The sequence below is a fragment of the Seriola dumerili genome, unplaced genomic scaffold, assembly GCF_002260705.1.
Source record: "Seriola dumerili isolate Sdu_G_001 unplaced genomic scaffold, Sdu_1.0 BDQW01000035.1, whole genome shotgun sequence".
Classification (NCBI taxonomy): domain Eukaryota; kingdom Metazoa; phylum Chordata; class Actinopteri; order Carangiformes; family Carangidae; genus Seriola; species Seriola dumerili.
Window position 1 is genome coordinate 1,582,406 of NW_019174290.1, and position 13,058 is coordinate 1,595,463.

General features: G+C 40.5%; 1 protein-coding gene across 1 annotated transcript; it reads right to left on the reverse strand.

Annotated features, from left to right (window-relative positions):
- Positions 1-364: 364 nt before the first annotated feature.
- Positions 365-11,156, reverse strand: iqce (IQ motif containing E). Its single transcript, XM_022738299.1, has 21 exons — positions 11,080-11,156; positions 10,496-10,537; positions 10,288-10,333; positions 10,036-10,185; positions 8,952-9,053; positions 8,692-8,762; positions 8,199-8,312; positions 8,070-8,120; positions 7,908-7,978; positions 7,748-7,820; positions 7,403-7,443; positions 6,191-6,342; positions 5,548-5,603; positions 5,204-5,433; positions 4,944-5,051; positions 3,798-4,098; positions 3,586-3,672; positions 3,227-3,354; positions 3,037-3,122; positions 1,827-1,925; positions 365-1,503 (listed from the first exon to the last, which is right to left on the reverse strand). The coding sequence occupies exons 1-21, from the start codon at positions 11,149-11,151 to the stop codon at positions 1,379-1,381; spliced, it is 2,205 nt and encodes a 734-aa protein (XP_022594020.1). The 5' UTR covers positions 11,152-11,156; the 3' UTR covers positions 365-1,378.
- Between the last annotated feature and the right edge of the window lie 1,902 nt (positions 11,157-13,058).

The window sequence follows — 13,058 nt, forward strand, 5'->3', positions numbered from 1 at the left end:
AGAGAGAGAGAGAGAGACTGTGAGAGTGTGAGTGAGCAAATGCGCAGAGAGACCACCCCCTTACGTTGAAATCACGGTAGTACATGTTACACCAAGGACCTTTCCAGCAGTGAAGGGTGCATTCAGATTTTTAAGGGACACTTGTGGTGACCCTGAGGTGCAAAAACTGCCAACAACTCATATTAATAATTTTATAAGCTTTTCTTACAGCATATTTCCACGTAAATTATTCATCTAAAAAGTAACTAAAAGTACCTCAAACTGTACTGTACTTGAGTAAATCTTACCAGCAAGAAACATATCAGACCAAAGAAGGTATTATTAAAAAAAAAAAAAAAAAGCATTTTATTGAGTGTCTCAGAAATCAAGTTACATACATCATGTGGAAACTGCACTCCTGCACTTTTTTTGTTGACCTCCCTACAGGTTATCATTAGTCTATTTCAGAGAACAAACATTGGCATAACACATACTCCCTGTGTATCCTCCGTTGTACTGACTGTGTGTTGAGTATTGCAGCAGGCTTATCTATAATTTATTCACAGTTTCGCTCAATAGTGCATCGGTTGAGTGCATCATTCCCTCAGTCATACCTCGGAATCAGTCATAATTTAATAAGCAAACATGATATATTAGTGTAAGGAAATTTATGTGTTACACATCTGGCATGTCAAAATTGATTAATTATTTCAAGCCTGTCAAATGCAGAGGACTTTACAGTGATCTGCCTCACTTTGACTAGTCATCTTAACAGAAATTAAAGCATTTACTTCTGTAATTTAAATCTGAATATCCATGCAGGAGGCACTTTGGCAAACCACTGAGAATATCTGGCTCAAATGATAAACCACAAGAATAACAGATCAAAATGAATAGGGTGCTTCATTTCCTGTTCACATTAGTGCTTTTTCCTCCACTTTGACGATAAATCCCTAAACCTCTGGTCCAAGCATTTAAACACTAAACTGGGTGATTAGTCAGTCAAGACTCTATTGTGACAGTATCCTGAATAAGAGCATGATGAAAGTGAGGTGTTGATGTGCCATGTATTTCCATGTCATAAAAGATCCTGTACCTGACTTCCCAGAATATGCTGGTTATTACTGTTGGAGAAGCTCTTAAAGATGACAAAATAGGCAAATATTGTGTATGTTCCACTATCATCTTGAATAATATTGGAATATCCCAGCTATCATTTGCATGTTCAATAGGAACCCTGACAAAAACGGCCATTTAAACCTCTGACATTTAGGCTCTGAGTAAGAACACAGCAGAAATTCTTCCTGCCTACACTTTGTCTCTCTCTCTCTCTCACACTCACACTCACACACACACACTCACACACACACAACACACTAACTCACACAACTCAGGAGGTCTATAAGATTAAGACTTCTCTGCTTCTCAGAGGACGCGAGGGAGACACGATGATATCATCCGAATCATCAGAATCCACTGCAGCAGCTCCTCCAGTCTCAGCTGTGCAATGGAGCTCTGTCTGGTCTACAGGAGATATACAGGTATACTTGTGATTAATCGCCTGGGCATCATTTTATTTAACTCCATTTAACCTAAAGAGCCCTAAAATGTACAATTTTAAGCAGTCTGCAATTTACAATATGCATACTTCTACATAAATATTTCAGATTTTAAAATGATTTGGCTCTGGTTTCAGCATAGTTCCCTCCAGCAAACATTTTATTCTAACACACTGCTTCAACTCTACACACAGATACATCAGCACATATAAAATAGGGGAGGACTCAAAGATTTTATGTGCTTTTAACAGTTCAAACAGTAAAACATATCTCCCCTCTCTGTCTAACCTGTTGTGGGTGTCATTCTGGAGGCATGACTGCTGGAGACAGGCCACAGGTCTTCTTCATCACCCAGTTTTTTTTTGTCGTTATGCAGGGATGCAGCACCTTGACAACAAAGCAACACATAACCAATGTCACCAAGTCAGACATGTCCTCAAACATGTCCGTACAGATGATGCAGCTGCAGTACTTTTAACAAGATGCGTACAAATATATGGACCTTGGACCATGTCATGCTTAAATCATAACTTCTTTTCACACGTTCTTCACCCTGCAAAGCAATGCAAATCCAAAGCTGTGACAACCCTACTTCTCCTTGCAAAAACTTTAAGATAAAATAACTTTTTCAGGATCACAAGTGAAGATGGTGCAGTCGAAAATCTGTGAAGCCTGCATAACATCAAATGGAGGGGAAGTCTATAAACATGCAGGGAAACTGCTGACATCACTTCTCTGCTCTATGCACCCATCTGCTGTCAACCTATTAGAAATTCAGGGAATTGGGGGGAGAGATGGTGAAAGCAGTGGAGTCTTGCAGGGTCAATTAGGTCAGACTGAAGCTTAGGACAAGGCTCTTGAGCAGTGGTAACTTTATATTTTTAGAGGGTGATGTGAGGTAGCGACAGTACTGGTCCACAGGGCTGCTGAGTGCCCTCATCAGTCTTTAATAGGGAGCTATCAAAGCTCTGGCTGGTGCAGAGGAGACAGGCACCCTGAAATTAGATCAGTGTGCCAGAGATATCCATAACTACTCATAAACTTGTCAGGGAAGACATCATGAGTAATTCTGAGGTTGAGAGCAGGGCGATGCCATGGTGTTGCACACACAGCAAACATCAAGCCTGAACCCTCACTGACAATCTTGAGTGGTTGTATCGATGATGTGTTTCCTGACAAAGCCTTTCTACACCTCCAACGTCAAGGAATCCCATATTACTAAAGTACACACTGCTGATCATGACTTTAACAGGGAACTCACACATATAAGGCACAGAGGCATTAAACGCATTCACTGAAATTAAGTGTATGCTATAAACACAAAAAACACACATATAATAATTTGTGTTTGAGCTACATGACCATAAGATGGGGTTGAGACAGAGGAGCAGGAAGTCTTTTTGCAGTGTACCGTGTTTGTTTGTTTCTGCTCTGTTCTGCGAGTGTGTTCATATATACAACAAATATTTAATCACAACAAGGTATGTGTGAACCTGACCTGTTCTGCTGGGTGTTGAGCGAGCTCTTCTTGGTACCGGCGTGGGCAAACTGTTTCCCATTGGAGAAGGCACAGAGAACCCTGAGCTAAAGTGCGCGCGCACACACACACACACGCACAATACTGCATTATGTTCTGTATGTTTGAATGTATTTTTTATTTTTATTTTGTGTGTATATAAATGAGTCACCTCTCTATTGCAAGACTACAGCGAGCCAGGTGTCCCCTGAAAGCAGACTGTATCATCGTCAAGGCAACCGCATCCATCTCTCCACCTACAGAGGAAGCTACATCACTGTGGTTTGCTGCTTCTACAGCCTGAAAAGACGAGATGAGGAAGAGATGAGATTCAGAGATTGACAAACAAGTGAGGAGACCTCGGGAGCTCGCAGTAAGATACCAGAAAATGCTTTTTAAATGGCCCATAGTTTAAAAAGTACTTGTGATATTATTACCAAGAATAATACTGGTGATTGAATATGACCATTCTGATGTGTGATCGGATTCTCACAACTTTACTGTATGGAAATGTTTGTGTGTGGGTGAAACCTTAATGTGCGTGTCTTTCAGCAGGTCCTTGAGCTGCGCCTCTCTGAGGAGATGGCCTCTTAATGCTGACTGCAACATCACAATGTCCTTAAGATAGAATGCAAAGAGATGGAGATAGAAAGAAATCTGGGACAGAGTGTCTGGATATTTTTATGTAATATTTCTCTCACACATCAATAACTTCTTTTACATAACTGTGGTGTGTTACATACCCTGTTTCTATGCTCCCTCCAGTTTGTCTGGATGATCCTTGCTGCTTTCTCTCTTTCTTTATGTTGTCTTTTCTCACTCCCCTTCTCCTCTACATTTCTATCCAAATCTTCACCTCTGTCCCCTTCCTTCTCTGTACTGCCATCGTCCCTTTCCTCTGTCTCCGTCTGACCTGATCTGCCCAGACTGTCCTCATGGTCCCCTGCTGTTGTGGCAGAAGGAGAGGAGAGCTCAGCTAGTGCAGGTTTGATTTTGTCGTCCTCCAGACTTCGGATCCTCACCCACAATTGCTCCAACTCCTGTCTGAGAAACACACACACACACACACACACAATACATAAATAGATGACAAAACAGAACCAGCAGCCATAGTGGATGTCCTCTCACAGTTAGCAATTAGTTAGCAGAGACTTTCGAAACCCATGACTTTGGTTTAGAGCTCAATATTACAATTTATTCTGAGCGGTCTGCATGTCCATGTGGTGAGATTTGATTTTAGCCAACTGCACCATGGTAGCAGGCAGATATTATGTGCTTGGACTGAGCCAAGCCTCACTGTTTTAACCATATCTGACTTGTACACCATCAAACAAGTTTAGTATAAGCAGCCTGTGGACTTGTTACTTAGCTGGTTAGTTTAGGTTAAAGAAACTATAAAAGTGACTTTTTCCAGCTGACCACGCTTTAGTTTGTAGAGCAAACGACATCTGTAAACAATTCTTCTTTATCATCTAATTTATTTATAATATTGATTAGACTATCACCCACATCTCGGACACTGCCCCATCTCTTTCAGTTATCTCCGTTTGTGGCCTGGAGGTTATATATCTAACCATTATTAACATAAAGACAATTCTCAGGTGGATCTCTACTGTGTTTGGTGGGACAAAGCCTCTGTATGACAAATGCATGATCTCTACAATGGGCATAATTAAAATTCCCTGTTAAAACTACTGTTTCAAATGTAAATAAATAGTCCATCAATAGTTTCAGAAAGTTCTTGATATAAACAGCAAAATAACATTCAAAGATGATGAATATATGTATGACTTTGATCGTAAAAACATGCAGAACCATTCTGGACCTTATACATTTCTAGCTTACAAACAGCAGACATAAAAATGTTACACTCAGCAAGCAAAACATACTTATGCTGCTGTTTTTCATTGTCCCGTTCACTCGTTTGTTCAGCTTTCCATCGTTCTGTCTCTTTCTCCAGTTCCTCTCTTTCTGTCCTCAACTGTCTCAATTCATCACTGAAATGCAGAAACACAACACAGATTTAGTCTCACAAACAAAACTCAGTAGCTTTATGCTCATAGCCTTTGTCAACCTCAATTTGGTCAATTGAGATTGACAAAGGCTTGAGAAGATGTTTGTATTGTACATCATGTTGCTTCTCACTCACTCTTTACTTGACAGCATCTCTTGAAGCTCCACCCTCTCCTTCTCCAATTGGCTGACGCGTTCTCTCAGATCTGAATCCTCCTCCCCTTCTTCAGTGATTGTTCCCACGGAGACCACTGCCTCTGTTGCCATGGTAAACCTCAGAATCTCAGTGGGTGTGGCCTGGACCTCCTGATCCAATCGGCTGCTGCTTTTCGCTGACTGGGTATGTCTTCTGCTGTCCTCCGGCCTCTGATAGGAGGAGAGAGGAGTCAGTCTGTGATGAAGCTGTAATCTCTATGTGTTTACATGACTTGTTAGCTGGTGTAAGTCACATATGGTTAAAACTAGTTAGTTTCCTCTCACCTTCTCCACTTCCAGCAACCTGCGCAACAGTCTCTGTTTACTCCAGTCTCTGTAACCTAGGGAACATAATCACACAAAGACACCCATTTTTTCATCTGCATCACAGTACAGAATACAATACCACAATGGTGTTACATACTTTAATTCAGGGTTGAGAATTGATTAGGTCTGCAGTTGAAGATTGTTTTCATAGTGGATTAATCTGTCAATCATTTTCTCCAGTAGTTGGTTTATTATTTAAATAATATGTCAGAAAATAGTTAAAAAAGCCCATTACATTTCCACAAAGCCCATGTTGACAACTTGTAATTGCTTGTTTTGTCTGACCAACAAAACAAATCCCAAAAATATTCTGTTTATTATTATAGAGGACTATGAACGCCAGCAAATACTCACAAAATGTGATACCTTCCTGTCTATAGAATACACTTTTCAAAATGTCATAAATTGACTCCAGTTTTCAAAATTGTAAACCAACAAAGCTGTAGTGAACGGAGTCAAAGCTGTCACGTTTAGAGGCAGAGCAGCAAGAGTCAAACTAGAAACTGATAAAAGGAATAAATGAAGTAAATGTCTTCAGTGTGGCTGACTCTGGAAGCTCTGGGTCTGGCATGTCAGTGTGGTTTTGTGTGTGAGAAAAGACCTTTGATCCCTCCAGCAGGACTGTCAGTGTTGAGTTCCTCTCTGAGTGTTGTGTTCTCCTGCTGAAGCTGCTTCAGGTTCTCAGACAGACGATGAACCATGGAGCTTAAAGCTTTCTGCTGCCTCTGGGAGCATTTACTCTCTGCTCGACTACTGCACACAGGAAGAGACAGAGGGAGGGGAAGACTTCATGAGAAAGACAGAATTAATAAGCGAGCGGATGATAGTATTTACCAAGTGTGACAGCATGGCTCGTTTTGTTTTCACCTTTTAGTTAGTGTGTGTGTGTGTGTGTGAGGCAGTTTTGAGTGCTGTGGTAGGTTTATATTTCTGTGTGTGGGCAGATTTTGTCACAGTGATAGCGTAACAACCATGAAAGATACAGCAACGAAACTTTACAGTTGTGTAGCTGAGATCAAAATGAAAGCTGAGTTCGAAGATGGGTGTGAACGCGAAAATGTTGAGGGGCGTCATGGCTGATGTGATCCCATCACCAGATGGTCTCTTGTTTTAGACATTTACCACAAATCCTGCAACCCTGTCCTCTGATCTGTGACCGTGGCCATCCTTTAAATCCAGGATAAAAGTCTCTGATCAGGAGTTCTCTCACTACTCTACAAAAGAAACTGTTAGTTCCTCTCTACCTTCCTGCATGTTGATGAAGGCAGAGGAAAGTGACTGACTTGATCTGTATCTGAATACTGCACACACTGTCAAACTAAATTTGACAAACTTATAAATAACTGATTAACAAAGTTGTGAAATTTCAGTTCCATAAAAGTGAAGTATATATCATTCACACTGCACATTCAACCTGACACTGGGGTGTAATTTTATAGGACTTTTTCTTAGTTGTTAACCTTATAAGAAGTTGATGTAGGAAAACTCAAAAACCTACATTTATATTCAAGTACAAGTCAAAACCAAACTCAACTATAAGGTTCCAGTAACCCCTAAAACATTTGTGAGGTAACTGTATAGTAATCCTGTAGTTATTATAAGATAAAAGACAGTGATGACTCTTATACCAAAGCACAGTCAGACGCATGTCGGGTGACCCGCCTTTACCCATGCAGACCAACACAATTTTTAATTTAGGGTCCCTGTATCAGGCTGGAAGGGGTATCACTGTAAGCTGTTACAACTTCCTGTGACACCAAACGTCCATAGCATGGTACTTAAGCATGATCCTGCCGTTTTCAGTCATGTATACCTTTTCTCTGCAGCTTCTAGTAGCACCCTCAGTCTCTGGATCTGAAAGACGAGGCACACAAACACACACATTAGGTGAGATTTCCTTTTCCACAGCTGAACTCACACTCTGCAACCAAAGTCAACATGACGATAACATTAGCTCTCACAGCAGGAGCAGAAACACAGAGCGGGACGAGGAACAATTCTTTCAACCAAACACTATTTTTAGTGTCGGCTTCTTTCTCTCATTCCTGTGGTGGTTGTTTCAGGTGTTCTACTTTGGAAAATCTGTATGCAGTAACATGCCAAAAGAATTTTTACTTTAACATTCAGGTGGAAAAAATAACAAAAAGCAGCATGTTACCTCTTCAGAGTAGGTTTCCACTGTGATCTTTAGCTCCTCCAAGTTGGTAGTTCTCAGCTCACTTTGCAGTTTACTGGAGAATAAGAGGGAATAAACTAAATATCTTGCAGCTTCGCTAATGGACCAAATGGACTGATGTATAGACGGTCAGAAATTTTACCTCAGGGCATTTTCTTTCTCTCTACACTGCTGCTCCAACTTCAGGATCCTCTGCTTCAGCCCGTTGAGAACCTTGACAGACAGAATCCGTTTCATAAGCCTGTTTAGGATGCATCCTAAAACTAATCTCTGGTATTTGCACTAACAGTCTAGAAATACCCACCACGCTCCCTTCTTTTTTCTTATCCACCAAACTACGAGTGTAGTCAGATCCCTACAGAGAAAGATCATACAGTTTTTAAAGTATTAGTAGTTTCTATGACAAAAATCAGAGGCAATTTAATGATCATACTTTAGAGGGATCCAACAGTTCTTCTATCTGTTTTTCTCTTTTAGCGTTATCTTCCTCCAGGCGGCGTAGTTTCACTTTCATTTGCTGATTGTCAGACTTCTGCGCCTGGAGACTCTGCAGAGAACAGTACTAGAGATTAATCACACATTACGAAAGGCATAAAAGGAGAGACTGCATAAAAGAGTGCATATGCAAAGGTGGAGGTACAATGTCTGAATACACTTGAAATGCCAAAAGCTGTAAATCCGCATAAGGAAAAATGTCTTAAAGCCCTTTTAGTTTTAGCAGAGTAATAAAGGTTTGAGTCAGCTACAGAACAGCAAAATGGAACTGATAAGCATTCATTGTCCTACTCAAGGACATTTCAGCAGACCGGAGATGTACACTTTCATTTAGATTCTGAAGAAAAAGCTCCTAGCCTGCTAGTGCTGACAACCTCTATCACCGTGCTTCTTTTTTCTGAATACACAACATTCATTGTGTAGCTCTTTACCTTCTTGAGGCGAATAATCTCATCATACATGTCTTCCTTCTCTCTGTGGTCGCCTGTGCTGAAGGTGAAGCCTGCAACACACAGGGGCAAATAGGGAAACAGCACACAGTCACACAAATGCACTTCAATTACATTCTCACCTTGCAGGTATGAAACAACTGATGGTTAATGAGATCATGTCGCTTTCTGCTACTGTCGCCCAGCCTCACAAAAGACCAGACCTTTCCCCTCGCCACTGTCACACCAACACATTCTCTCACCATTAGATGCAGAGTGCAGATGTTTGTGTTTCCTCATGCTCAGGGTCTGTTTGAGAAACTCCGGTGTCACATCACACTCTGATCTCAGCATCTGGGAAAGATCTGGAAAAGAGGAAGATGAAGAGAGGTTGTAAACAACAAAATTTTTTATGCCTCTGTACAATTTCATTACTGTATGTTTTAAACAGCTTCTTTTTTTTTAAATATTTCCTTTTCTTTATCAATATCAATCAATTAACATTTATAACCTTTGATTGGTATTAACTGTGTGATTAACAGTGTTTTTTATCGTTTGTATTTGTTGACCTGGATGATGAGCTGCTGCTCACAGGTGACCTTGATGGGATAAATAAGGTAATGAAGTGAATAGAGATTTTCTCCAACACAGCTCAATGCTGCAGTCGATTCATGCATTAAACTCGTTTTTCAAGCTCCACCAATCCAGTGTTTCTTTATAACAACTGATCAAATGACTGATGTGCAAAATGGAACACTTTGGAGCTTTTTAGTCTGTTTTAGCTCCCTGCTTTGGTTGTGCAGCTTGCAAATTCTGCTCTTAATCACTGGCTTCCAACAGAAGGTAGATATTTTCAGCAAACAAATAACACCATATAGCTGACAGACAAAGTTAGTGATTAGCAAGTGATCCTAGAAGAGCACCTTGGAAGCTATAAACACAGATCTTTGCTTTGGTAATGGGTTGAGACCAAAACAGAGCTAAAGGAAGGCTGGGAATTGGACTGACATTCCTCAGGTAGACAAAAACACCACTCCAAATAAATGCTGCCGTTTCTCGTGTCAGCTATTGTTAACATGTCAGCTGTAACAAAGTGAAATCCCAGAAAGATCAAGCCAAATATAATATTTTTATAACACTTGCAGAGTTGCTTATCATCAGTTCTCCACAGACATCAGTCCTGAGCAGGACACCTACAAAGTCACCTACAAAGTTAGCAAACCAGTTATCAGCTGAGCAAACAGTCTGAGTCTCTCACTTTTATCCATATCTCTTTCCAGCAGCCACTCCTCCATCTATCCCTCCTGAGGAGAGACGTGGCTAAGGCTGCGTTTATATGGTGCCTACCATGGCCGTTGCTGAGGGATGTGAGACGAGCTGAGCCACTCTCCCCAGTATTTTCCCCTCTGGCGTCCCCCAAGGACGCCCTCGGTAGTCTCCAGGCCGCCACTGCTGCTCTTCTGGGGTTCACATTCAGGCTGGAGAGGTATGGAGACCCTACATGTATACCAACCATATATCAACAATCATGGAATTTGGAAAGCAGGTTTGTTACATAAACTGCAAAAATTCCCCACAGAGCAGCTGAGCAGGTCTTACTTGGAGAAGAAGGAGGCTTCCCAGAAGATCTTTTCCTCCTTGTTCTCTGATGGAGGACAAAAACAAGGCGTTGAAGCAGAAGAAAGGTGTATTAAACTAAAATGTTTATTAACAACAAAATACACCTGAACCAAAACATCAACCCAACAGAAAGACAAAAGTATAAACCTACAGTCACATCACTAACAACAGGAGCGGATTTGTTTACCTTTTCCAAAATATCAGCAGAGAAAGAGAAGCCATCCTCAACCTAGGTTGGACAGAGGAGAGAGGCGAGTGAGTGTGTGCCAAGGTAAAGAAGTGAGAAAAATAACATTTTTAATAAAAAAAAATCTGTATGTTTAGGCCGGGTTTAAATCTAAATTAATCCTATAAACCTGGGTGTAAAAAACCCCATATGGGGTTCCAATATAAGTCTCAGGGCTACCTAGACGATTAAACAGAGAAAACTATTTCTGTTATACAAAACATTCTACAACACTGAACAATTTCAAGACGTCTAAAAGTCCTTCAAGTTAAACAGTCGGCAACCAAACAAGGATTTTTTTTAAATGCTCTCAAGACATTATAACCAAGAAGACGTCACATCAGTTTAAGGGGTCACGAGCCAAAAAGGTTGGGACTAACTGTCATAAACGATTGTGTTGTGTTCTGTTTTGAGTTACAAACTCAGTGTGGACGCAGCTGTGATAAATGTTAGAAACGAGAAGGAAACACAAATTAAAGAACAAATCTAAAGACTCAGGGACAAAGTCAGTTTTATTCTTGACCTAACCAAAGCTAAGGACTCACCAGCTCCTCGCAGTCTTCATCTGTTTGAACATCACTCGCCTCCAGAGACATTTTAGCAGTTGCACTAAACATCGCAGGAAAACAAACGTTACGTTAAGTCGGAAAACTTGACTTTCTCCGTGTGTAATCCTCTCATTTTTTCCAAGTCAAGCAGCTCACTTCAGTTTCCCCTCTTGCTAGTAGTAGTAAAAACATGGGGCAACAAAAGAGAAACGTTAGCTATGCTACAACTCGAAATTTGCGTCCACAACACTGCGGATTCGCCACGTAATGAGCCGGTGATACGGTGACAGACACTGTTAACCATAGCTTCTCGAAATCCGTTAAAACGTTGTTTTCTTCCCGTGCAGATGTTACTGTTTTCACATCACTGTTGGAGATTTAGTCGTCTAGCAACCAGGCAGTTGTTAATCAGCTGCGTTAAACTAGCTAGAAAAAGTCTGAGAGGTACCGGAAACCATATGAGCATGCCTTCAAAGTAAAATCATAAACACGCTAAACTATAGCAAGCGCTCATCAAATTATGTTTAGTTTTTTTTATTTAATAGAATATGTTGACCAAATGTATTATTAATTGAGGCAAATATATATTACATTTAAAGAAATGTCAACGCAATGTTCAAAAGTTTTATTTTGAAAATTAAAGCCAGTTGTACAAGTGAAGCTTTGTTTAGCTTGACAGAGCTCATAACTAAACCGCAGCCCAGGGTTGAATGTTAATACTTTTTCTACCTATCCTTTCTGACTCATTTCCTCTGGTTGCCCATTGGTGAAGAGGTGTTAAAAGGAGGGGATTAGACAATTTCCTCCAATGGCTTGAGAGAAGGAGATGAGGAAAAGGGAAGATAAAGGAGACTTTTGAGACTGATCCACTGTCCCCTGTTCAGTGCTTGTTCGCCTCTGATCACAGCAAATCAACATCGGTCTCCAGTGTCAAAATATTTTACATATGAACATATCATACAACATAACCTTTATATAAAAGTACTTTTACACATTTTTGTACAAACATGACAAATCACAGACCATGTCCTCACAGCAGCTTTAAAACTTACATCTTTCTGCAGCTACTTTTCTTGTTTTACCTTTTTGTATAAATAAGAGTACTAAATGTATTCTGAAACATACATGTAATGCAGCATTTTGTAACTTAGTGTATTAGCACCAACAGTTCAGTCAAACTTAGGCATGCAACCAAACTTCAAGCAGCAACCTGTCAGTCCAAATATTTGCTATTTACTTCTGTGTTTTCTCTCTGTCTTATTCTTATTCCCATATGGCTCATTTCTTGCTTGCTCTTACTTTCTGCCAGCATTCAGCTCTCATTTATTTCTACTTCCAGAATCTTCCTTCCCTGGTAACCTGTCATTCCCATTCTTCTTCTTTGGTCCCCTGAGAGGTAAGAGGCAGCAGCATAGTACAAATAATGAGAGGTGTTCAAAGAATGATTGAGAAAGGTAAATAGATCCTTTACTTTGAGTAGCCCATAACTGCATGGACACTGACATGACCAGCCTTGTGGCATAAAGTAGGAACACCCTCTTAATTTAGATGATGCACCTAAACTGCCTTGACCAGAAGAGATATAAGTATGTGGATAAATCGTAAATTAGTGGATAGATGTGGGCATATGCAGAATATATGAATGAATAGAGAAATTGGTAAACCTATTCTCACATGTACACTGCTCACCACTCCTTTTGCATCGTTCCTCACACTGTCCTCTTCCCTGCAAACTCTGGAGAGAAGACGGTGACCTCCTGTTACTGTATCATATTCTCACACACACTGTTTATACAGGTGGTGGACCCCCAGATCCACACAGCCAGAGCAAATAAACCCATTGCAGATCAGTTTTCTTACAAAAGAGTTAAACTGGTCCAATAAAGTGGTTGTTGTGAGCCCAGAAAAGCTGAAACTAACCTCCAGCTGTGAGTTAACAAACCAGCAGACTATATGCTGTAACTTTAGTCTTTTCA